The sequence below is a fragment of the Sus scrofa genome, chromosome 14 (genome assembly GCF_000003025.6).
Source record: "Sus scrofa isolate TJ Tabasco breed Duroc chromosome 14, Sscrofa11.1, whole genome shotgun sequence".
NCBI lineage: Eukaryota > Metazoa > Chordata > Mammalia > Artiodactyla > Suidae > Sus > Sus scrofa.
Window position 1 is genome coordinate 11139471 of NC_010456.5, and position 23515 is coordinate 11162985.

Consider the following 23515-nt stretch of genomic DNA (forward strand, 5'->3'; position numbering starts at 1 on the left):
TCTGCTTCTGGTTCCATCAAGGGCAGTTCTGTTCTTTCAGTTATTGTGTCTCTGGCTATTGACCTTGGAGGCCTCCTTGAATTCTTTCCTCCTCTCACACTCTGTGCTCAGTCCATCAGGAACACCTGTCAGTTCCACCATCAAAAACATATCCAGACTCTGACCACTTCCCTCTCACCACTTCCACAGCCTCTACCCTGGTCCAGGCCATCAGCATCTCTACCTGGAATGATGCATTCACTTCCTAAGTGCTTCTGCATGTCTCCCTCTGTGGTCTATTCTGCATGGTGAATTTTTAAAACATAGGTCAATTAGATAAAGGGATATATTTAAGGTATAGCATAGATTATATCACTGCTTTACTTTCAACTTTATGATGACTACTTATCTCACTCAAAATGAAGTCCAAAGTCCTTACATTGGCCAGCAACAGGGGTCAGCCAGCAATGGCCTGCAGGCCACCTATGGCCCACCACCTGTTTTTATAAATAAAGTTTTATTGGGACATAACCACAGTCACTCATTTATGTATTATTTATGGTGCTTTTGACCTACAGTGGCAGAGTTGGGTACTGCAACAGACTGTATGGCCCACCAATTTACAGAAAAAGTTTGTCTGACCCTTTGACCTTTCCTCCAGGACCTTCCCACCTCAGCCCCAATGGCCTCTTTGCAGTAGCCCAACCATACCAAGCACACAGGGCCTTGCAGATGCCACCTCGGGTGCAATCTGGTCTCTTTGCCTGGGAGGCTCTTTCCCCACAAGGCTGCCCCTCCCTCCCGACTTCCTTCAGAGATCCATTCAAATGCTCCATTATCAGAGAGGGCTTTGCTAGTCACTCCATGTAAAATTGTAACCCCATGTCATTCTGTTCCCTTACCTGCTTTGCTTGTCTTCTTAGCACTTATCAGAACCTGAGATGTTTATTATATTTATTTGTGTATTATTTACCCCCAAAAGAAAATAAGCTCCATGAGAGAGGGACATTTTGTCTCCCCAGTTTGCTGAGTTTATTAATAAGTAGTTATTTCATGATGGATGGATGGATGGATGGATGGATGGATGGATGGATTCCAGTTATAAAGCCAGAAACTGGCTAGAGTTCTATCTCTCAACTGCAAATTCTAGCAAAGGAGAAAAGTTCAGGACTGACTTGATGTGCACAGGGGGCATTAAATGCCCAAGAGGTACTGTGAACAGGGCGTGCATGTGGCTTCCTATAACCCCTACTATAGGCTTCTCAGGCGAGGTGGACAATCTGAGCCCCTGCGGCGTGCGTGCACACGTGCACGTGCGTGTGTGTGTGTGTGTGTGTGTGTGTGTGTCTGCGCACGCGCTTGCGCAAAAATACTGGTCATCCAAGTTGCATCCAAATTCACTGAATCAGAACCTCAGAGGGACTGGGACCAGTCACTACCCTGAAAGACCCACCTCTGCCTGCAGGATGCCCACCTGGCTTACACACCCTAAAGGATTATCAACATCACGGGGATGGGGGACAGGGTATGAGGTCATGGTAGAGAGGTTGAGAGCTCACAGGATACTCAGTCTTTTAGGGTCTGTGAAAGGGTGACAGACATATGGCTGATGGGGCAGATTTGAAGACAATGTCTATAGATGGACACCGGGTGGTTGGAGGGGGCACCATTGCACTCCCATTTCTCTCACCCTAGCACTCGACAGGTTGTACGGGAACTGCCTCTTGTCGGTCTCTAAACAGAGGTGGCCTCCTGGAAAGCAGGGACTGTGTCTTATTCACCATTATCTCCCCCGTGCCTACTCAGAGTCCAGCACGCAGTAGGCACTCACTCAATACATATCTGTGGAATGAATGAATCAGCTGTGGATGAGCAGAGGCTATAGAGCCTTCAAATGAGACTAAGAATCTCCTACATCATTTGATATAAAGACCAAGTAGGAAGTTGACTAGAAGGAAGTTTGGCCTTCATCAATGTTAAAGGGGAGGAGGGTTAATAGAATTTCAGCTGGTTTAAAATAGAATTTCCTGTATATTCTTGGGCAAGTCATTTGACCTCCCTGCGTCTCAGTGTCTTCATTGAAAAAGAGAATCAAATTAAGGGATCTCAAATTTACTTAAGGCTCTCAAATTCCGGTCTAAGTTTTATGCGCTTAATAAACGTCTGAACATTTGAGAGTCTGTCGAGTGGTAGAGTTTATTCTTTGGCTGCATCAGTGAGGTCTGCTTTCATGTACGAGCAGCTGGATCTAGAAGGCAAAATAGCTGTTTAACTTAACCTTTATTAAGACCTGAGTGAATTTTGGCCATTCTTTCTACCTCTGGCCCTGTGACACTTATTGTCTAGTCAGCAATTTAATTTTAGAGTTTCATATTCTACAGGGAGTTTATTCATCTCTTAAAAGCTGAGCCTGTAGGTAGGGTCTGAGAGCTCTACCAGGCAGCACATGAGCCAAGCACGTGGGCATAACCTATAGCATTTGCTTCAAGTTGCAAGCTGATGTCTTCTCCTATCATTTATCTATGGATTTTTTTTAATTGGCCACACCCATGATATGTGGAAGTTCCCAGGCCAGGGATTGAATCCGAGCCACAGCAGCATCTTATGCCACAGCTGTGGCAAAGCCAGATCATTTACCCAGTGCGCCAAGCTTGGGGATTGAACCCACCTCCCCAGCACCCTGAGCTACTGTGGTTGGAATCTTAACCCATTGTGCCGTGGCAAGAACTCCCAACTGGATATTTTATGCCTAATCTGCCCAACCAGGTCTAATATAATAACTCAACCTAAACATTTATTTTTGAGGTTTTTTTTTTACAAGTAAAATGAATATACGTAAAACAAAATGAAAGGAAAACTGTAAATCATCATTTCTCATGAATGTAGATGCAAAAATCACCAATAAAATATTAGAAAATAGAATCCAATAATATGTAGCATGAATACACATTCATTCAATAATAATAATAAAAATAATGACATTTTATTTAGCACTTATGGGCAAAGCACTTTGCTGAGCTCTTTACATGTACTATTTCAGTTAATCCTTACAAGAATCCTATGAAATAAGGAAAAAAAATTTTTTTGGCCATACCCATGGCATGTGGAAATCCCCAAGCCAGAGACCAAACCTGTGCCACAGCAGCGACCAGAGTCTGTGCAGTAAAAACACTGGATCCTTAGCCCACTGCACCACAAGGGAACTCCTCAATTTTACAAATGAGGAAATCAAAGCAAAGAAGTTAACTTGCACAAAATCACAAAGTAAGTCAGAGATCCTGACTCCTGAGGCCATTCTCTTTACTGCAATATATGCAAATGTTCAAACACGGGAAACGCAGAAGAATAAAAACTCATGTGTATAATTGCACCCCCCCACCACACACACACACACACACCACTTAAAATTGCGATATACTTCATTCTGGATTTGTTTGTTTCTACTTCTATCCCTATCAAGCTTTATGTTATACCTTTATTGTACTAGAAGCAGTTTCCAAAGTGACTACAAGATCTTTATACAATTTACAAACTACATCTAAACCCTGTGTGGTCCTCCCATCTTTTTCATGGCCATTTCAAACTGTCTGGATTGGTTGGTTACTGTGAGTTTTTGTGCTTTTAAAATTGCTATAGTGAGTTTTTTTGTATACAGGATTTTTCTGTATTTTGAATTATTTCTTCAGTTTATGCTTTGTCCTAATCAGCTCAGGCTGCCGTAACAAAATGCCACAGGCTAAGGACTTAAACAGCAGAAATTTATTTCTCCCCATTCCGGAAGTCCAAGATCAGGGTGCCGGGGTGGCTGGGTTCTGGCAAGAGCCATCTTCTGGGCTGGCGGATGCCACTTCTTGCTTTCTTCACATGGCAGAGAGGAAGCTCATCACTCTGGATCTCTTTTATAAAGGCACTGATCCCATTCATGGGGGCTCCACTCTCATGAGCTAATCACCTCTCAAAGACTTCACCTCCAGATACCATCACACTGAGTACTGGGGCTTCAGCATATGAATTTGGAGGTAACACCAACCCTCAGTCCATAGCATGCTTTCAGGCATAGAACTAAGTCAAAAATATAAACACATTTCAGGTTCTTTCTGCAATACTGTATACCTTTGGTCTCTGTCCTCACATTAGGATGGGAACTCCCTGGGGCCAGGACTTTGCCTCATTCTCCTGTATCCACAGCACCTGATATGGGGGATGTGCCCAGTTTGTAATTATTGACTACATGGAGAGGAATCATTGAGAGGCTTTCCTGTGTCATTTTTGGCATACGCAGAAGAAAATAAGTACCAAATAGATGAATCTGCCCTTCTCCCTGGGGGCCATTCCACATTTCCTGGTGGCATTTGAAAAATGTGTAGGAGCCTTCTTTTGGGGTTGTTACGTTGTTTTCATTGTCAGGATGACCAAGGCCAGGGGCAAGGCATTCAGTGGGGCTGCAGCCATGGGTGTTGAATGGTGCCAGCCCCCAAAGCCAACGTCACCCGTTAGGACTCACTGCTCTGAGTTACAGAGCGTTGCGATGAAAAGAACACCCCAAACCTGTCGTCACCTGATGTGAGAATAAAACCTCATTAGTCACATTCAAGCTTTGAGGCAGACACACATGCCAGACAAGCAAATCAGAGTCATTAAAAGGTATTGTATTAGAAGACTTTTTCAGAGTCCATGAAGTCCACCTGTTACTGTCCTGATGCATCTGTAATGGTCGCCATCCCTTCTAAATCTCAACTTGCCATGAAGAGCCTTCTCTTGTGGTTTATTAGTAAATCCAAACATCTGGCAGAATAATTTAATTTTTACAGAATATTTTTCAGAGATACCACCTATGTCTGTTCATTTAAAAAGGTCTCGTGGAGTTCCCACTGTGGCTCAGCAGAAACGAATCCAACTAGTATCCATGCGGATGAGGGTTCAATCCCTGGCCATGCTCAGTGGGTCGGGGATCTGGTGCTTCTGTGAACTGTGTTGTAGGTCACAGATGCAGCTTGGATCCCGCCTTGCTGTGGGATTTGACCCGTAGCCTGGGAACTTACATATTCCTTGGATGAGGCCCTAATTAAAAAAAAAAAAAAGGACCTCTTGTTGCCTTTTCCACTTGTTATTGCCCTTTTTCAGAGCTTTACTGCCTGTCTCCATGCACAGCAGAAGGAGAAAGAAGGAGCCCGCCGTCCTGAGCTTTGCCTGGGGAACATAAAGCCCTTTGTGGCTTTCTTGCTTCAAGCAGAAGGAAGCTGCTTTTCTCTGCATTATTTCTTCCTGACCGACTTCTCCATGGCCACGACCTGACCTCCTCCTACAAGGCTCATTCTTCACACGTCAGCCACCTGCCACTGCGGGTCCTGGCTTTAGTTTGGGAACAGTCTTGGATCCCTTTTCCAGAGATGCCTTTCTTTCCTCAACCACCCGTACACCTGCCACGGAGCCAAAGGGCTGTTAGACGTTCTTGGCAGCCAGGGCTCCCTCCTCTTCCCTCGGCCACCACTTGGCTGGCTGGGAATGGGATTCATGCCCAGGGTGCCAACTCCCAGTCACACTGGGAGAGTCTCAGGAGCCTCCAGCCAGGAAACCTTAGGCTCCATTTCAGGCTCTCAAATTTATGTCTCAATTATAGACTTCTTCAGTTAATTAATCCAATGCCCCAGGATGGCTTGACCTTGAGCCATGCTTATCCCTTCTCTTCTGTCCACCCATCATGACAACAGCCACAATTTACTAAGTACCTTCTCTGTACTACTGTAAGGCTAAGCTCTTTACATGTCTGTAACCCACAGAAAGCTGGCCAGCTTGCTTTTCCCTTGAAGCCAGTCAGTCTCAGTAGTATCACATTCCGGAAAAAAAAAAGTTAGTCTGTCATCTAAAACTAATTGGAAATCAATTTAAATCTTTACAGTAATTCCTTTGAGGGAAAATACCATTGAGAGATCACTTTCAAGATAAATAGCAAAATTTCTTACAATTTTTATAACCATTTCTTAATATCCAATTAGGTTGGCGGCAGCCCAAAAATACTCTTCCTTCTTTGTTCAAAAATTCCTAAAATCGGGGAGTTCCCTTCGTGGCACAGTGGTTAACGAATCCGACTAGGAACCATGAGGTTGCGGGTTCGGTCCCTGCCCTTGCTCAGTGGGTTGACGATCCGGCGTTGCCGTGAGCTGTGGTGTAGGTTGCAGATGCGGCTCAGATCCCCTGTTGCTGTGGCTCTGGCGTTGGCCAGAGGCTACAGCTCTGATTCAACCCCTAGCCTGGGAACCTCCATATGCCGCGGGAGCGGCCCAAGCAATAGCAAAAAGACAAAAAAAAAAAAAAAAAAAAAAAATTCCTAAAATCCAGCTCACGGGAATTCCTGTCGTGGTGCAGTGGGAAAGAATCTGACTAGGATCCATGAGGACCCAGGTTCGATCCCTGGCCTCACTCAGTGGGTTAAGGATCTGGAGTTGCCGTAAGCTGTGGTGTAGGTTGAAGACACAGCTCGGATCCCGTGTTGCTGTGGCTGTGATGTAGGCCGGTGGCTACAGCTCTGATTCGACCCCTAGCTTGGAACCTCCATATGCTGCTGGTGAGGCCCTAAAAAGAAGGAAAAAAAAAAAATGCAGCTCATGAAGGCCTTTATCTTTCACGCCTCTATTGTTTATTGCAAAATCTATTCTTTTTTTTTTTTTTTTTTTTCCCTCAGACACTTTGCTTCTCCCAGTGTAAGTCAAATTCAACTGGGTTGGGGCCTGTCAGCTTCACACGCCCCCATTACCAAGTTCATATTACAAAAGCTCAAGAGTTGAGTGGTACATGGAACACTCCTTGGGGGGGGAGAGTGTCACATGTTTATAATTTTATATCTGCTCCTTTTATTTATACCACATGCTATCTTATCTAATCCCACCCAAAATTCCTGTAATGGGAGAGGCATTCTCCCCATTTTACAGATGAAGAAATGGAGGTTAGGTGACCTGGCCACCACCTCACAGTCTTGGCTAGATCCAGAAGACTCTAAAGCCTTGGTTGTGTCATTAATCACCACACTCCTGGTTTCTTGAACATTTTTGAATATAGGCCACTGCCTTTGTAACCCCAACTGGTTATCCAGAAAACTGGCTCCTATTCATATACTCATTCATTTGTTCCTCAAGTATTTGAGGATCTACTCTGTGCCAAGCACAGGGCTTGTGGAGGATAATATTGTATGCAAGGTTTGGCTTCTGACCTTGCATTTGAAAAGTTAAAAAGACAAACATCAACAATTGTTTCAGGGAGTTCCCGTTATGGATCAGGGAGTCAAGGACCCAACATCGTCGCTATGAGGATGTGGCTTCAATCCCTAGCCTCACTCAGTGGGTTAAGGATTCGGCATTGCCATGAGCTGTGGCATAGGTCACAGATGTGGCTCAGATCCGGTGTTGCCATGGTTGTGTGGCTGTGGCATAGGCTGGCAGCTGCAGCTCCAATTCGACCCCTAGCCTGGGAACTTCTGTATGCCACAGGTGTGACCCAAAAAAGAAAAAAAAAAAAAAACAGTTGTCTTAGTTCTAATTGGTAAACGTCTGGACTTATTTCTTAGGACTGCTATAACAAACTGCCACAAACAGGGTGACTCAGAACAATAGAAACTCATTGTGTCACAGTCTCGTAGCTAGAAGTCCAAGACCAAGGGCCATGCTCCCTCTGAAACTTGTAGGAGAGCAGTTTTTGCTTGTGTCTTCCCAGTTGCTACTGTTCCTTGGCTCAAAGACATAGCGCTCAAATCCTCCATGTTCACATGGCGTTCTCACTGAGGGCACGTCTCCTTCATGTCCTAAGTCCCCTTTTTTATAAAGGCACCAATCATGCTATAATTCCCTGGCGGCCTAGCGGTTAAGGACTCGGCGTTTGTCACTGCTGTGGTGTGAGTTCAGTCCCTGGCCTGGGAACTTCCACATGCTGCAGGCATGGCCAAAAAAAACAAACAAAAAAAAGACACTAGTCCTATTGGATTAGGGCCCACCCTAATTACCTCATTTTAATTTGATTAGCCTATAAAGACTCTATTTCCAAATAAGGTCATATTCTAAGGTACTGGCAGTTAGGATTTCAACATACCTTGTGGGGAGACAAAATTCAACCCTTAATAGCATCTTATAAGATGTTATGTGCAGACACCTTTGGGAAGCCAGGGGCAGAAACAAACCTCATCAAGGCAGGTCAGGGAGGGGACCTCGGCATACTGATGGGCCTTCTAGGCTAACTGGCAGGTCACTGGGTGAGAGGACAGGAGGGGAGGGGCACCAGGCATCCTCCAGGTGGGACGAGCATGCTGGGCTTGGAGACGAAAGAGAGTAATCCTGGTCAGCAGGCGCTCAGAGCACATCACGGGCGAGAGCGGGCGATGAGATGGAAGGAACACTTGGAGGAAAATTCCAAAGGGTGTTTTATGCCTCCTGCTAAAGAGTTTGGATTTTATCTTATCATAGAGAGAGGACCCAGTGACAAAAGTCACCTGTTTAAATTTGCCCTCCAGGGAGTTCCCGTTGTGGCTCAGCAGTTGACAAACCTGACTAGTATCCATGAGGACATGAGTTCGATCCCCAGCCTCACTCAGTGGGTTAAGGATCCGGCATTGCCATGAGCTGTGGTGTAGGCTTGGATCCCACGTTGCTCTGGCTGTGGTGTAGGCTAGCGTACAGATCCGATTCAACTTCCATATGGCGTTGGTGCAACCCTAAAAAGACAAAAAAAAAAAAATTAAATTTGCCCTCCATCTCAAAGGGGCATCCTTTTAAAGAGAACTTAAGCAGGGACTTTATAAAACTAAGATTTGGAGTTCCTTGGTGGGATAGTGGTTAAGGACTCAGTGTTATCACTGCTGTAGTGTGGGTTTGATCCCTGGCCTAGGAACTTCCAAACGCCATGGGCATGGCCAAAATAAATACACAAATACATAAATAAATAAAACTAAGTCTTAAGTTATTAAAAATTTTAAATCCCTCATTTTTTAAAAAAAGAAGAGCATTTTGTTTTCATAAGCCAACAAGTAAGGAGGGTGAGTGAGATCAAGCCTGGAAAGCAAATGAAGGCCAGTGACTCAGATGGGTTCCCAGCAAGCAGACCCCAAGATGAGCTTTGCGGGTGGAAGTGTGGGTGGGAACCCCACCTGGGAGAGGAACAAAGCAGGACAGGGCAGAGCTGAAAATTAGGCTGTGATGCAGCCATGCCCCAGGGAGCGCTGGAGCTGGGATGGCCCAGCAGAACTGTCCCAAACTGGGATGAAAGGACAGGGCCTTTAAACCCCTAATATGACCAGTCACTGGACACAGGTGGCTCCCGGTAAGGGGTGTGACTTCAGACAGTGTGGGCAACTCTGATGGAGGGAGCAGGGGTGCAGCTGTCATGTGGTTTCTAAAAACCCAGCCACTAACGTGAAATATGTTAATAAGCGCGAGGAAAAAAAAAAGTTTAGGTGTTTTATAAAAAAAAAAAAAATAGGTGAACATGAGACAATCATGAGACCACAGAGATTACTAAAGAAGTTATAAAATGTGACTGAGGGACAAGGACTATTAGATCAAAATAACAGAAAAAGTGGCAAGAAACAGCCCCACACATATAGGCACTGAATGTTAGATATCCTGGTGAAATCCGGTTAGTGTCAAACCATACCTCACACTATATACACAAATCGATTTCAGATGAAAAAAAAAATGTGACTCAGTTCCAACAAAAACATCGAGAATGTCGATTGAGCAATTAATTACTTGGGTGACCGTTTTTTCTTTGGAAATAATTTTATCCTGGCCTGGGGACAGGCATCTGGACCTGTCTCTTTGTTTCTGACCTAAAGAGGAAATGCCAGAGAATAGGGAGAGAGGTGAAGGCAGTTTGGGGGGGTCTTCACGCTATTTGATAAAGCAAAGAAATCAATGTGAGCCAAGCAGGAAGAAAAACCCTAGCAATCCCACTGTTTGCAAGAAAGCATTAGAAGCTGTGAGCCCTACCCTGTGTGGGGGCCCGCTTTTCAGGAGCCTTCGTGTGGGCGGAAGGAAGGAAAGGTTTTCTTGTAGCAAAAAAAAAGAATCCCGGGCTTAGCTAAATAACAATTGATAAAACTAAGACAGCTTTTTTTTTCTTTGCTATCATATTACATATGGCAATTTTGTGAGTAGGTAAACATCTTATTTTTAAAGCAACTTATTCAGAGAGACAGAAATGTGGACTCATTAATGACACTTTTTGAGCTGTGGGCAGAGCATCGACTTTGCTGTTCCCACCATTTGCGTGAGAAGCTGTGTGAATGTGAGAGAGAGGCAGTAAAGGGTGAGGGGGGAGGCAGGCCTGATGCAAAAAGTCTCCATAGTGAGTTGATGCCAAACCTCAAGTGCCTTTCTTTTAAACCGATTTCCCACCCCACTCTGGGGGCCCCTCCTCTTAAGCCACTTTCTAGCCCCACACCTTGAACAGAAGCTCCTTGAGGTGAGAGCTCTTTGTGTGTGCACTGAGGCTCCTGCTATGATTGCAGAGTGCGCATGTCATAGATACTTGTTGATGATTTGAATGAAAGAATCTGCTGATAGTTTGAATGAAGGACCATCTGCAGCTTCCTATGACAAAGGCAGAGAATAGTAACAAGGAGGCTATGGTTCCGGGAGCTTGTCATCCTACTAAAAGTGTGTGTCGGAAAGGGGTCCACACCCTGGGCTTATGTGACTCCAAAGCTAGTGTTCTTTCTCTGTCACCTGTCGTTGTCCACCTTGTTTTTCCCTAGGTATGGCTGGAGGATAGACACACTCTGCAGTGCAGTTCTGATCCAGTGCAATTGTGGAACTAGCACAGACTTTACAGCTTGAGGGCACAGTTCTCTACAAAACACCCTCCCCCAGACCTCAGTCTCCATCTCTGAGGTTCCCAGGCTATCCACACTTTTGACCAACTGGCCACAAATGTAGGGGTTCCCACTACCCCCCTTAGGTTCAATAATTTGCTGTAATAACTCACAGAACTCAAGAATATTCTCTCTTGATGATTCGAATTTTATTATAAAGGATACGAATCAGAGCCAGCCAAATGAAGAAATACAGAGTGAGCTCTAGGAAGGTCCCAAACGTGAAGTTTCTATATCCTTAGGCCATGTCACCTTCCAGCTAGACTGATGTGACTCACCAACCAGGAAGCTTACCCCAGTGTCTAGAGTTTTTACTGGAGTTTAATGGTGTAGGCATAACTGATTGAGTGATTAGATTGATTAGATCATTGGCCATGTAATTTGACTCACTCTCCAGCCCTCCTTCTCTCCCTGGAGGCCAGGCTGATTATCATGTGACTCAAAGTTCCAAACTTCTAATCACATAGTTGGTCTTTCCAGCAAGGCCGGCGCCCATCATGGGACTCTCTAGGGACCACTGTGAGTCACTTCGTTAGTATAAGCCTCAGTGTGGTCCGATGCACCCACCAGGAACAACAAAGATACTCCTATCGCTTGGAAAATTCCAAGGGTTCAGAGGCTCCCTTCCCTGAAGCAAGAACAAAGACCAGCCAAATTCTTTAATATACAACATCCTTTCATCTGTAACCAGCAAGGGTGATGGTGGGTGGAGGAGCCATTTAGTAAAACTCCTTCTCCCCAGGAGCTTCAGTTTTCTTCCTCCAGGAAGAATGTCCTCCTGGTCAAAGTCTGCTCAGTACCAGGCAGCCTCCCATTTCATGTTTAGAAACCCCCCAATTCCTCCTTACCTGAAACTGAAATCAATCTTCCTATGGAAATCTCTGAAATGAAGAGTGTCCTAATAAATTCCCACCCCAGGGATCAAGAGTCAACCTGACCCCACCATCCCTCCAAGAGAAATCAGTTGGTTTTTAGAAGGAAACTCTGAAAAATTTTTGCACAAGTTATGCCCTGGAGAGTTTCACAAACCAAAGAGCAAAGAGCTGTATTCAGTCCAGCCCTTCTCAGAGACAATTTGTTCATTTGATATGGTACCTTTACTTCTCATGTGGCTGGGGATCTCCCTCACCAGAATCTCTCTTTTCATTTTGAAATATTTCAAACTTATACAAAGAAGGTGAAAGAACAGTCCAAAGAGCTCCCCTATCACCTTCCCCCAGATTCCTCAATTGTTCAAATGTCTCCTTCGCCATATGTGGTCACTCTACGTCTTCATAAACACACACACACGTAATATGCCCACCATTATTATTCTCTTTCCGAACTATTTGAAAGTAAGTTGCAGCAATACTGCTCCATCACTGAAAACACTCTGGTGTTTATTTCTCCTGCACAAGGACACTTTTGTATAGAACTCTACTGCGACCATCTAAATCAGGACGTCACCATTGCTACAAACAACACTACCATCCAAACCACAGAGGCCATTTAAGTTTCACCAACTGCTTGTGCAATGTCTTGCTTTTCCTGTTTGGTCCAGAAACACACTGCATTTAGCTGTTACATCTCTTTAGTCTCATCCAATCTGGAAGTTTCTGTCAGTCTCTGAGAGACCCCTCACCCAGGGTTCATGATTAGACCATCATGAACTCTTAGCAGGGATATCTCAGAAATGATTCTGTGCTCTTCTCACTATCAAGGTGGGAGGCGTGGTCTGTTTACCTTGTTTCAACGCTAGTGATATTAACTGTGATGACCTGGTCATTTGCATCTGCCAGGTTCTCCTTTGTATTTGATTAGCGTCTGAAAAAAGATACGAGAAGACCATGTCAATATCCTAGTCACCATCAGACCACTACCCTCCAGCTTTATCATCCATTGATGAATCATGCCTGAACCTACCAACACTGAGTTGGTTGGCCAAATGGTGATTTTCTATTTCCATCCTTTCTTCCACATTTGCTAGTTAACAAGAAGAACATCCTCTTCTCCCCCATTTATGTATCTGTCTTAGAATCTATTTTATTCAGCAGATAAAATCCATTCCTAACATTATATATTTTAATGTTTAGGTTCTCCCATACTTTGCCCATTCCAGCCCCTTTAAGCTGATGTTGTTTCCTCGATATATGTCCCCAGCATTCTCTAAACACTTCCTTTTTTCTAGTATAAAGATATTCTAGGTTTATCTTGTACTTTCCTTCCCTAGCCCTAAAATCAGCCATTTCTCCAAGGAACCCTGCACCTGTTTAGTGGAGAAGGGTATTTGGAAAGTAAGACTGGGTACTTGGTACACAAATGACCATCAGGAGTGTCATTGGTCCTAGGCTTTCTCAGTAAATAAAGCACTCTCTCCCCCCACTCTACCTCTTTCTCCCCCCTCCACCTCCAAACCCTGAGTTCTCACCAATGCTTCTAATTCCACTCCCTCACCTAAGGGTCCTCTCTCCGTATTTCAAATAATTTCCTTGACATTAAGAAATCTTTTTTCCCACTATCCTTACTAAATTTATTCCTTTGCTCAATCCCCCCCATATATAACCAATTTTCTAGCCAATTCAGACATCTCCACCCCTGGCCCCACCTCCTCTTTTGCTCTGCTTCTGGCTCTGCAGCCACTGCCAATCCCTCGTCTTCATTACTTTGACCCCTGGACAAACCATCACCTCCAAGGAATGGAAAAGAAAAAGAGATAAAAAGGTAGCAGAAGAGGAAAGGAGAGTTTTTTATTTTGTTCTTCCCATCTTTCTTTGTTTTTACAAAAGCACCATAATCTACAAGATATTACTGTGTTACAATAATGCTAAGGTTTTTTTTTTTTTCAATAGGCAGGTTCTGTCCTAAGGAATTTTATCTAATTGAATTCTCATAAGACTGTTCAAAATAGATACTGCTATTTTCTCTGTGTTATAGATGAGAAAATTGAATACAGAGAGCCAAATATGTTGTCCAAGGGCAAACAGCTATTCAGTGGTGGGTAGATGGAGCACTATAGGGCTTGTACTTCTATTATTCTGTTGAATTATGGCTGTCTGTGATTTAAGGGAGCACTCTACTCCCCTCCCCCAACTCTCTCCTATTTGTTCATTAACATAACAAATAGATTCCAAAAATGGTGGAATGGCTTGCCTGGATTAATCTTCTCATAGAAAACAATGACAAAACCTAAACAAACAAACAAAAAACCAAACTCTCTTGAAGGCTGTGGAGCAAGATCACAGCAACGTAAAAGCTAAAGGAAAATATGCTCTGAGAGATGAACTGCAAAAAAAGAGATTTGTAAATTTGTGGCTTTTGCCTAATGTCACTTTCCAATCTGGGAGGGGCTGGAAAGGGGCAGGAAGCAACAGCTTTACTGCTTTGAGATGTCAGAGGATAAAACCTGGGACTGGCAGAGTAGCTAGAAGATTAAGGGAAGTCCTAGAAAAGAAGAGTCACAGAGAGGGTAAGCACCAAGATAGAATATTTAATTAAAGTTTTTTAATTTACAGAAGGATAAAAATATATAAACTACTTTGGGATAAATTTAACAAAAAACCTGTGGAACCTATACACTGAAAACTACAAATCATTGCCAACAAACATTAAAGATGAGCAAAATAAGTGGAGACATGTATACCATGTTAAAGATTAGAAGACTGAGTGCTGTTAAATGCAGTTCCCTTCCACTTAGCTATAGGTGTAACGTGATCTCAATCATAACTCAGCAGACATTTTAAATATAAAATGATAAACTAATTCAAAAATGCATATGCAAATGCATAGACCCAGAATAGCACAATAATTTTGGGGAGGAAATAGTGAAAGACTTAGGCTATTTGACTTCAAGATCTCCTCTAAAGCTACAGTAGTGCAGACAGTGTGATGTTGGCTAGTGCAGACAAAGATCAACAGAACAGAACTAAAATCCAAAAATAGACCTCAATGTATATGGCCAACTGATTTTGACAAAGACAGTAAAACAATTCAACTGGGAAATGAAGTCAACAACCAGTGCTGGACAACCATAGATCCTTATGAGAAAAAAAAGCTATTTTGACCCCTACCTCACACCATACACAAAAGTTAATTCAAGATGGATCACAGAGCTAAAGGTAAAAGTTAAAACTATAAAGCCTATAAAAGAAAATGGAAGAATATCTCCGTGATTTGGAGTCAGGTAAAGATTTCTCAGATAGGATGTAAAAAATGCTATCTTTAAAAGAAAATTTTGATAAATGAGACTTTATCTACAGATGCTATTTAAGAAATAAATAACAGGCACAGAGAAGACCTGGAGAAAATATTCATAAAACATATGCAGTGTATTTTATCTAGAATGTGTCAGAATCTCCTACAACTCAGTTAAAACACATATGCACACAAAGTAGGCAAAGATTTGAACAAGTACTTTACAAAGGAGTATATACTAATAGCCAATAAGATGATAAAGTGCTCAATATTGTTAGTCATCAAGGAAACGCAAATTAAAAACACAATATTTTGCTTACCCACTAAAATGACTAATATTAAAAAGAGTTCCCATGTGGCTTGGTGGGTTAAGGGACTGGCATTGTCATCACAGTGGCTTGGGTCACTGCTGTGGTATGGGTTCAGTCACTGGAACTTATGCATGCCGTGGTTGTAACCAAAAAACAAAACAAAACAAAAAGACTTTTTAAAAAATTTATTTAAAAAAAAATTTTATGGCCACACCCACAGCATAATGAAGTTCCCAGGGGCAGGGATTGAATCCAAGCCACAACTGCGGCAATGTCGTATCCTTTAACCCACTTCACTGGGGATCAAACCTGTACCTCCACAGCAACCCGAGACACTGAACTCAGATTCTTAACCCACTGCACCACAGTGAGAACTCCACAAAAAAGACTTAAAACCAAATGTTGGTGAGGATGTGGAAATAGAAAATGGAGTAATCCTAGTAGTTTCTTATAAAGTTAAACATTCATCTACCTTTGACCCAGTCATTCTTCTCCTAGGTATTGTCTAAAGGAAATGACAACATACATACACAAAAAGACTTGTATATTAACGTTCATAGTAATTTTATTTACAATAGGCAAAAATGAGAAATAGCCTAGGTATTTAGCAACAGGGAAATGAATACAATATAGTAAATGATTCCATTTATATGAAGTTCTACAATTGGCAAAACTAAGTAAAAATGGGAAGAGAAAATCGTTGCCTAAGTGGGAATGTGCCATGAAGTTTAACCGAAAATGGATATGAGGGAATTTTCTGGGGATCTGGAAATATCTTAACTGGTATGTGGGTTGCACAGGTATATTTCTGTGTCAAATTGTATAGCTAAAATTTGTGTGTTTAAATTAATAAAAATTTCACTGTAAAAGAAGAACTATAAAAATCGACAATAGTTGAGTGATGATTGAGGAGTAGACAGAGTTATGGAAGAAGCAAGAATGGCAGAATGTTGGTAATTGTTGAAGCTGGGTGATGTATACATGGGGGTTTATTATACTACTCTTTGGACTTCTATTTTCTTCATATATATTTGAAATTTTCAGTAATCACAGTGGTCCCAGTCCTGGGGAAATCAGACTTATTTTAGTCACATAAGTTTCAACTTGGGCAGGGAAGTCTCTAAATTTAAAAACACCAGAGCCTGGGACTCCAGGTTGGAAGTAAGGTGGGACTGATATGGGGGTTCTGGATAATATGACAAGATGACCAAGGGAACAAAGGAGGATAGAGGGCCAATAGTAAGAGAAATGAGTGCTAATAATGATCTAACAGTCAACTTCAGAACCCTGAACTCTTCCTCCTGTCTGTGGACCTTTCACTCTAGGTACTGTTTCACTCTAGGCACTATCACAGCCTTCTTCCTCATCCCAGGACTGAAGTTCTGATTCCTGTGCTGATTTACCTCGTTTTCCCCATGTACATCACAGAGCAACCATTGACTGCTCTGATGGGCATTTGCTTTCCTAATGGGGAGGGAAATTTTCAAGCTTAGGGTCTTTTAGTTTCATAACTCCATGAGGTTGAAGAGGGCTGGCAGGAGGCAGAGCTGGACTAAGACATGTGGGTGCCCAGGCAGAAGAATTAGTTGGTGTTCCTTCAAAGCAGCACTATTTAAATATTAGTTTGATATTTCGTTAGTGAAAATAAGAAGAAACTGACTTTCTTCTAAGAAAAACGGCTTCCCCTTCTTTTTGTTCCAGTTAAAGAATTGATTACATTTGATTTACTAAACTAGACATCTCCTTGGGAGGCAAGTTACAAAAACATAGTATCTAAATAATTCAGGGCCACTCTTCTTCCTCATCAGACAGCAACCTCCCAGGCATCGTTCAGCCTTTGGGCTGGCTGTGTGTAGGCTGGGTGGCATGCATTGCAAAGATACTTGACAGAGATTGATCGGTGCCTGTGAGGTTTTTAATTTGCCTTCGAGGGTCCTCTCTACTCCATCAGGAGTGGTAGATTCTCCAGTTACGTGTGTAACCACATGAGAAAAAGTGGAGTTAAAGTGGAACCAATATAATTTCAGAACTAGTCAAGGCATTACAGATGGGCTTCCGATAGCTGCCCTTGGATTCTCTTAATCCAGCTCTGGCTCTAGGCCAGGAAGTTATGGCATCAGGCCTGTGGGCAGGTCAAGAAAGCAGGAACAAGGAGGGCACCTAATTTCTTATCAACACTCTATTACGGTGGCCATACTTCTTGTGTGGGAATTATGCCACTTAATCTTTAACGCACGTCCTGCCCTCCTGTCATGCCCAGCCCACCCTCCCACTGAGCAGTTCAGTCTAATATAAGTCCTGGGAGTCCAGAGGCTAGGGTTCAAAATCCCAGTTTAATTCTATGAGCCGTGTGATCTTCATCACTTTCCATTTCAGCCAAATAGGGATGTAACACCTGCTCCCCTGTGTTGCACAGATTCAGTGGAATAATGTAGGCAAAGTGCCCAGGAGTGCCTAGTCCAGACCCTTAGTAATGCTGGCTGAATTGGAGAACACTGAGAGGGTGCTTCTTACATGGTGGATGCTCAGTAGTTTTTGATCAGTTTTTTCATAATGAAATGCAGAAGCACAGAATCCAGGCTCTTTGCCTCGCTGTATTTCTCCTTTGCTTCTTCTCTCTCCTGTCAGTCCCTCCATCTCCACCTCACTTTGCTAACTTGTTCATTCATCACATAGAGCCCACTGCATACCCCTCCTTGCACTAAGTGCTAGAGAATCAGAGATGAATAAAACATTAAGACGAAATCTCACCCTAGAGAATCCCACTTCCGGAGGCTGCATGAGGTCAGTGGGAGCCTGGAAGGGGATACCTCTGAGCCACGGCCTTCCCTTCTCATTTGTAGGAGGTCATCGCCTCCATCCTGCTGAGCGGGCGGATCGGGCCCAACATCCAGCTAGCTGAGTGCTATGGGCTGAGGCTGAAGCACATGAAGTCAGATGAGATCCACTGGCTGCACCCACAGATGACAGTGGGTGAGGTGCAGGACAAGTACGAGTGTCTACACGTGGAAGCTGAGTGGAGGTAGGAGGGAGCCCTGGGCTTTCCAATGGGGGGGGTAAGTGAGGAGTGGGGAGGTCCTGAGGAGTCCTTCCATAGAGCCCTTCCCAACCTCAGAATATTCTAGAAAATCTGAGTGGCATTTTAAGTGGGTCCTTCTGCAGTGTCCAGTGCCTGTATTTGCCAGGACCTAACATGAGCTCACAGCACATCCTTGTTCCAAGATGGATATCTTGGCATATCCCTAGACAGGATGCTGTTGGGGCTGTGGAAGAGGAGGAACAGAAATGTATGGAGGAGGGAGAGCCAGGCAAGGGCTGCCCTGTGAACCTAAGGAGACCAGCTGCCTTCAGGGGGAGGAGGTGGGGAGTCAGGACTAGCACTGACCACCGAATGTTGACCACCCACCCCTCTGTCCTCTGCGGTCCTCCACCCAACCTTGGAGGAAGAAAAGAAGGAGCAAGTCCTGAATGGCTGGCCAAGAGCTCCACTGCAGCTGATGGCCAGCTTCCCTGTGTCAATCAGAGTCTGAATTTCCTCTCCCAGGTATGACCTTCAAATCCGCTACCTGCCAGAGGACTTCATGGAGAGTCTGAAAGAAGACAGAACCACATTGCTGTATTTCTACCAACAGGTAAAAGTATTTTATCTTCCAGTCTTCAGGGTCATATGACCATCCTCTCTGGGGAAATGAAAAGACAAAGCTTAGATTTTGGAAGTCCCATTTCAGGAAACTTCTCCTGGGAACATTCCCTGGTCCCAGGTCAGCTGTCCAGCCCTGCTTCCCCCACAGCTAAGGGCTGACTAACCCCACCCCATAGGCGCAGTTCCTCTAGGACTTTCCTAGTGGCTCTTTACTGCTCAAGAGGCCTGGCTGGTGAAGCAGGCAGAGCAGGTCCAAAGAGGAGACAGGAGTCTGCCACGCTTGGTTTCTAGCCCAGCTCTGCCACTTCCTAACCCAGTATCCCTTGGGACATAATTTACCTACAAGAGGTTGTTTCCCCTTCTATAAAGTGGGGATGATAATAAGAATATCTAATTTATAGGGTTGACATGTGGACCAAATGATTGCATTAGCCATGCCTTGGTAACCAGCTCTCTGACTTGTAGCACTTGCTAATTTCCATGGTGTAAATACTCCCATCATGGCAAACTATCAATATACCAACCGACTCACAAAATTTTGGAAAACTTAATAACACTTCCATCAGCTGTTTGGAGCTACTCACCACACCACTGGGTATAATCATATCAAGTGCCCAGCACATGACCTGGCAGGGAGTGAGCGCCAAGTACATGGGAGCTGCCATCCTTCTTTTCTGTTCTAGCCTTAGCCTCCTCCTGTATCTCCCTCCTGGTTTGCTGGAGAGCAAGCCAGTGGATGGCATCTGTCACTGCTTACCAACAAGCCTTTGGATTAATTACTGACTCCTCCACCAATTCCAAGTTTCCTTATCTCCAAAATGAGGAGTAGAGGGAGGGGAATCTGAACTTCCTGCCTTGTAGAGCCATGAAAAGAATGAGCTGTGAAAATGCTTCCAAAACTCAAAGGCCTCAGCCTGTGGGTCATGTGCACTACTGCCCCGGACTCTAGAGTGAGCCTTCCCGCTCCTGCTCTTCATCTCCTGCTCCAAGTTTGTACATAGTGGGGTGGGAGACAGCCCCCACCATCTCCTGAGGTCTCTGTTCATCTCAGGGAAATGAGGGAACGAGGGCAGCAGTCTAAACCTTGGCCTTTCACCCCACCAGCTCCGGAATGACTACATGCAACGCTATGCCAGCAAGGTCAGCGAGGGTATGGCCCTGCAGCTGGGCTGTCTGGAGCTCAGGTATGTGGCCCCGAGCCCTCTCCAGGAAGGATGCCTACACCTCCCCTCCTGTTCTGGGCTCTTGGCCAGCTTGGGCTTTCCTCCAGGGTGGGAAGCAAGAGTGGGTATGTGAGAGCTGGAAGGGGACAAGTGGTGGCCAGTGGAGGGGAAGCCCCAAGGTGTTCACTGTCTGGTCCTTGGGAGAGAAGTCAGCTCCCCCAGCCCCAGTTGGCATCCCCCATTTTCCTGTGGCTGCCACTGCTCTTGCCTCCAGGCTGCCCGCTTCTTCCATTGACCTGCCATTCACATGATCCAGTAAATATTTTTGAACACTAGGCAAGTTCCTGGGACACATTGAATGTTAGCGTTTCCATCCGTGTTGTTCACTGCTGTATCCCCAGCTCCAGTGCTCATAGATCTGTATAAAGTTAGTACATCATCCAGAGATGCCCATCACCTTAGGGTGTCTGGGAGGTGACGAGCATGATCATAACACAAGGCAGAATGAAATATGTACCGCAGACATACACATGGGTGTCAGTAATCTTGCCTGAGGGCATCAGGAAGAAGGGATGTGAACTGCTCCAGGAGCTAGAGAAAGATCTCCATCAGTAGATCATAGGGGAATTAGGGGGTGGGGAGGGTGACTTCTGGGCTCAGGGATCAGTGGAAGGAAGAGAGCAGACCGGAAGACAGTGGGAGATGAGCTCACAGGGGGTAAACTGGGGTTGATGGTGGAAGACTTTGAATGACAGTCTAAGAAATAAACCTTATTCTTGGCTGTTGGAAGCATTTGGAGCACAGGAAGAGACTAGGTCAAGGATAGCCTTGGAGGGCTCCTCCTTGCCTTTCCACTTGTGATTGTTTCAACCAGCCCGGGGACACCAGGGTCCTCTGTGCAGAGGAAGTCTGCAGCCCCTGACATCAGTTGGAAGACAGACCACCTTGCCACAATTGGCCAGTGGTCCCAGGTGTTCCTTGCTGCTGGATCAGGGGCTGCCCATAAGGTTGAACTTATTACCTGTGCCCTTTATGCCTTCCAAGCCACCACTCCTATAACCTGCACTGCTCAGCTTCTCCTCTGAATTAGCTGAAAAAAAACCCACCTTTACCTTTTTTGTCTGTTGAGTCTTACACCCAGGACTCCAGTGGCACTTGGAGGCTTTGATCATTGAAGTCAAGGTCAAAATAGCATCACTTAGTAGTAAAATAGCAGCATAGAGAAGACCCATTAGCATTCTAATTTCATGTTCTTCTTTCCTTGAATCATCCCCAGACTAGTATTGGTCATAATAATAATGACTAGTGTTATTAGCACCAGGAATTGGGCTAAATGCGCTGGAGGACACAGTGAACCATCCAACATAGCTCCATTTATAGTCTTATAAGCAGCATCTCTTGGTGTCTGCTGGCTTATCAACTCAGGATTATTCCAAAAGCTGTGCTTATTTTATGATAAGTATATATTGTTTCACACCTCCCAAGTCCGAGGAACAGAGTCAAATAAATGTTTCTATTCTCAGAGGTTGATCTTTGAGATACAAATTACATGATATTAGGGAAAGGATGTAGAAAATACCTATTTTGTAAACTTAATAGATTTTCAAGCCCAGAATTTTAAAAGTTGGCTATAAAGCTATCCATTATCATGGACAATTTTCAAGTCAAGTTATGACTTCTCACCAAGAAAGACAGATAACATTTCTGAAAATCAGGCCATAATGCAGATTTTCTAAAGCTGCCTTTTTTTTTTTCCTGAAAAGTTTTAGATCATGGGAAAAAGTAACCTGTCCTAGTAACACTGTTAATTATGTCAGAGATATATGGTTTTTCCAGGACAAAAAAAAAAAAAAAAAAAGGATTCTTTCCTGACTTGAAAAGAAGTACATTTTCAGATTTCCCATCATGGCGCAGCAGAAACCATGAGGTTGTGGGTTTGACCCCTGGCCTCGCTCAGTGGGTAAGGATCCAGCGTTGCTGTGAGCTGTGGTGTAGGTCACAGACATGGCTTGGATCTGGTATTGCTGTGGCTGTGATGTAGGCTGGCAGGTGTAGCTCTGATTAGACCCCTAGCCTGGGAACCTCCATATGCGCGGGTGCAGCCCTAAAAAAACAACAGACAGGAAAAAAAAAAAAGTACATTTAGAAGTTCCTTTGTGGCTCAGTGGGTTAAGGATCCGACACCGCTGCAGCTGTGGCGCAAGTTTGACCCCTGGCCTGGGAACTTCCACATGTCATGTATGTGGCCAAAAAAAAAAAAAAACTACAGTATATGCACAAGATGTGAGATTACCAAGATGAATCCATAATGGACTCAATTCATATCAAGGAGAAATGGGGCAAAATGATGACGAGCAAAGAGTCTGAAACTGGGCTGCCTGATTTGCACCCTGGGTCTTCCATTTACTGGGCAAGTCACTTCATCTCTCTGTGCCTCAGTTCTTTCCTCTGTAAAAGGGAATGCTGATAATGGGAGAAACTCCACAGGATTGTTCTGAGGAATAAAAGAGTTGATGTCATTAAAGGGGTTGGAACAGTGATAGAGCCAGAAGTAGTTACTACTTATTCATTACTTGTACGAATTAGGTTTTTTCTATTCACCTTTGTTTTATCATGTGTTAATTTACTTTAATGACTTTGTTTTTTAGAACAGTTTTAGGTTGATAGCCTAAAATTGAGTGGAGGGTACCAAGACTGGCCACTGGCCCATGAAGCCCACCCAACATCCCCCACCAGCGAGGCACATTTGTTACAATTGATGAACTGGCATTTATACCTAAATACTGGTCAAGGCCCATAGTTTTCCTTGGGGTTCACACTTGGTGTTGTACATTCTGTGAGTTTTGACAAGTGCAAAATGACCTGTATCCACCATTACAGTATCATAAAGAATAGTTTCACTGCCCTAAACATCCACTGTGTTCCCCCAACCCTTCCCCCTATAACCCTCCCCCCAACCTTCCCTCCTCCTAACCTTCCTTCCCCCAACTCTCCCTCCCTTCTAACCAGCCCTTCCCCCAACCCTCCCTCCTCTAACCCTCCCTCCCCCTGGCCCTCCCTCCTTCAAACCATCCCTCCCCAACCCTCCCTCACCTTAACCCTCCCCCCTTTAACCCTCCCTCCCTCTAACCCTCCTCTCCCTAACTCTCCCTCCTCCTAACCCCTGAAAACCACTCATCTTTTATTGTCTTCATACTCTGCCTTTTCAACAATGTCATATAGTTGGAATCACACCTAATTTATTTTGTATCAATTCATTGGAAGTGCTTTATAAATGCCAAATATTTTCTCTAAATGTCCCCCTATGATTTAAAAGGTGAAATTCATGGCCCACATATCAGAAATTAGTACCTGCCCAGTTTGAGAAACCACATACCCTCCCCTTCCCCTGAGA

At 44.2% G+C, this 23515-nt stretch overlaps 1 protein-coding gene across 27 annotated transcripts in view; it reads left to right on the top strand.

Moving 5' to 3' along the window:
• The window catches only part of PTK2B (protein tyrosine kinase 2 beta), a 130535-nt gene that overhangs the window by 75809 nt on the left and 31211 nt on the right, over positions 1 to 23515 (top strand). For all 27 annotated transcript variants that reach the window (XM_021073170.1, XM_001925998.6, XM_003132818.5 and 24 more), the window contains 3 exons: positions 18159 to 18337; positions 18860 to 18947; positions 20063 to 20142. In XM_021073170.1, the coding sequence (XP_020928829.1) occupies positions 18159 to 18337; positions 18860 to 18947; positions 20063 to 20142 (347 nt within the window). The remainder of the gene's footprint in view (positions 1 to 18158; positions 18338 to 18859; positions 18948 to 20062; positions 20143 to 23515) is intronic.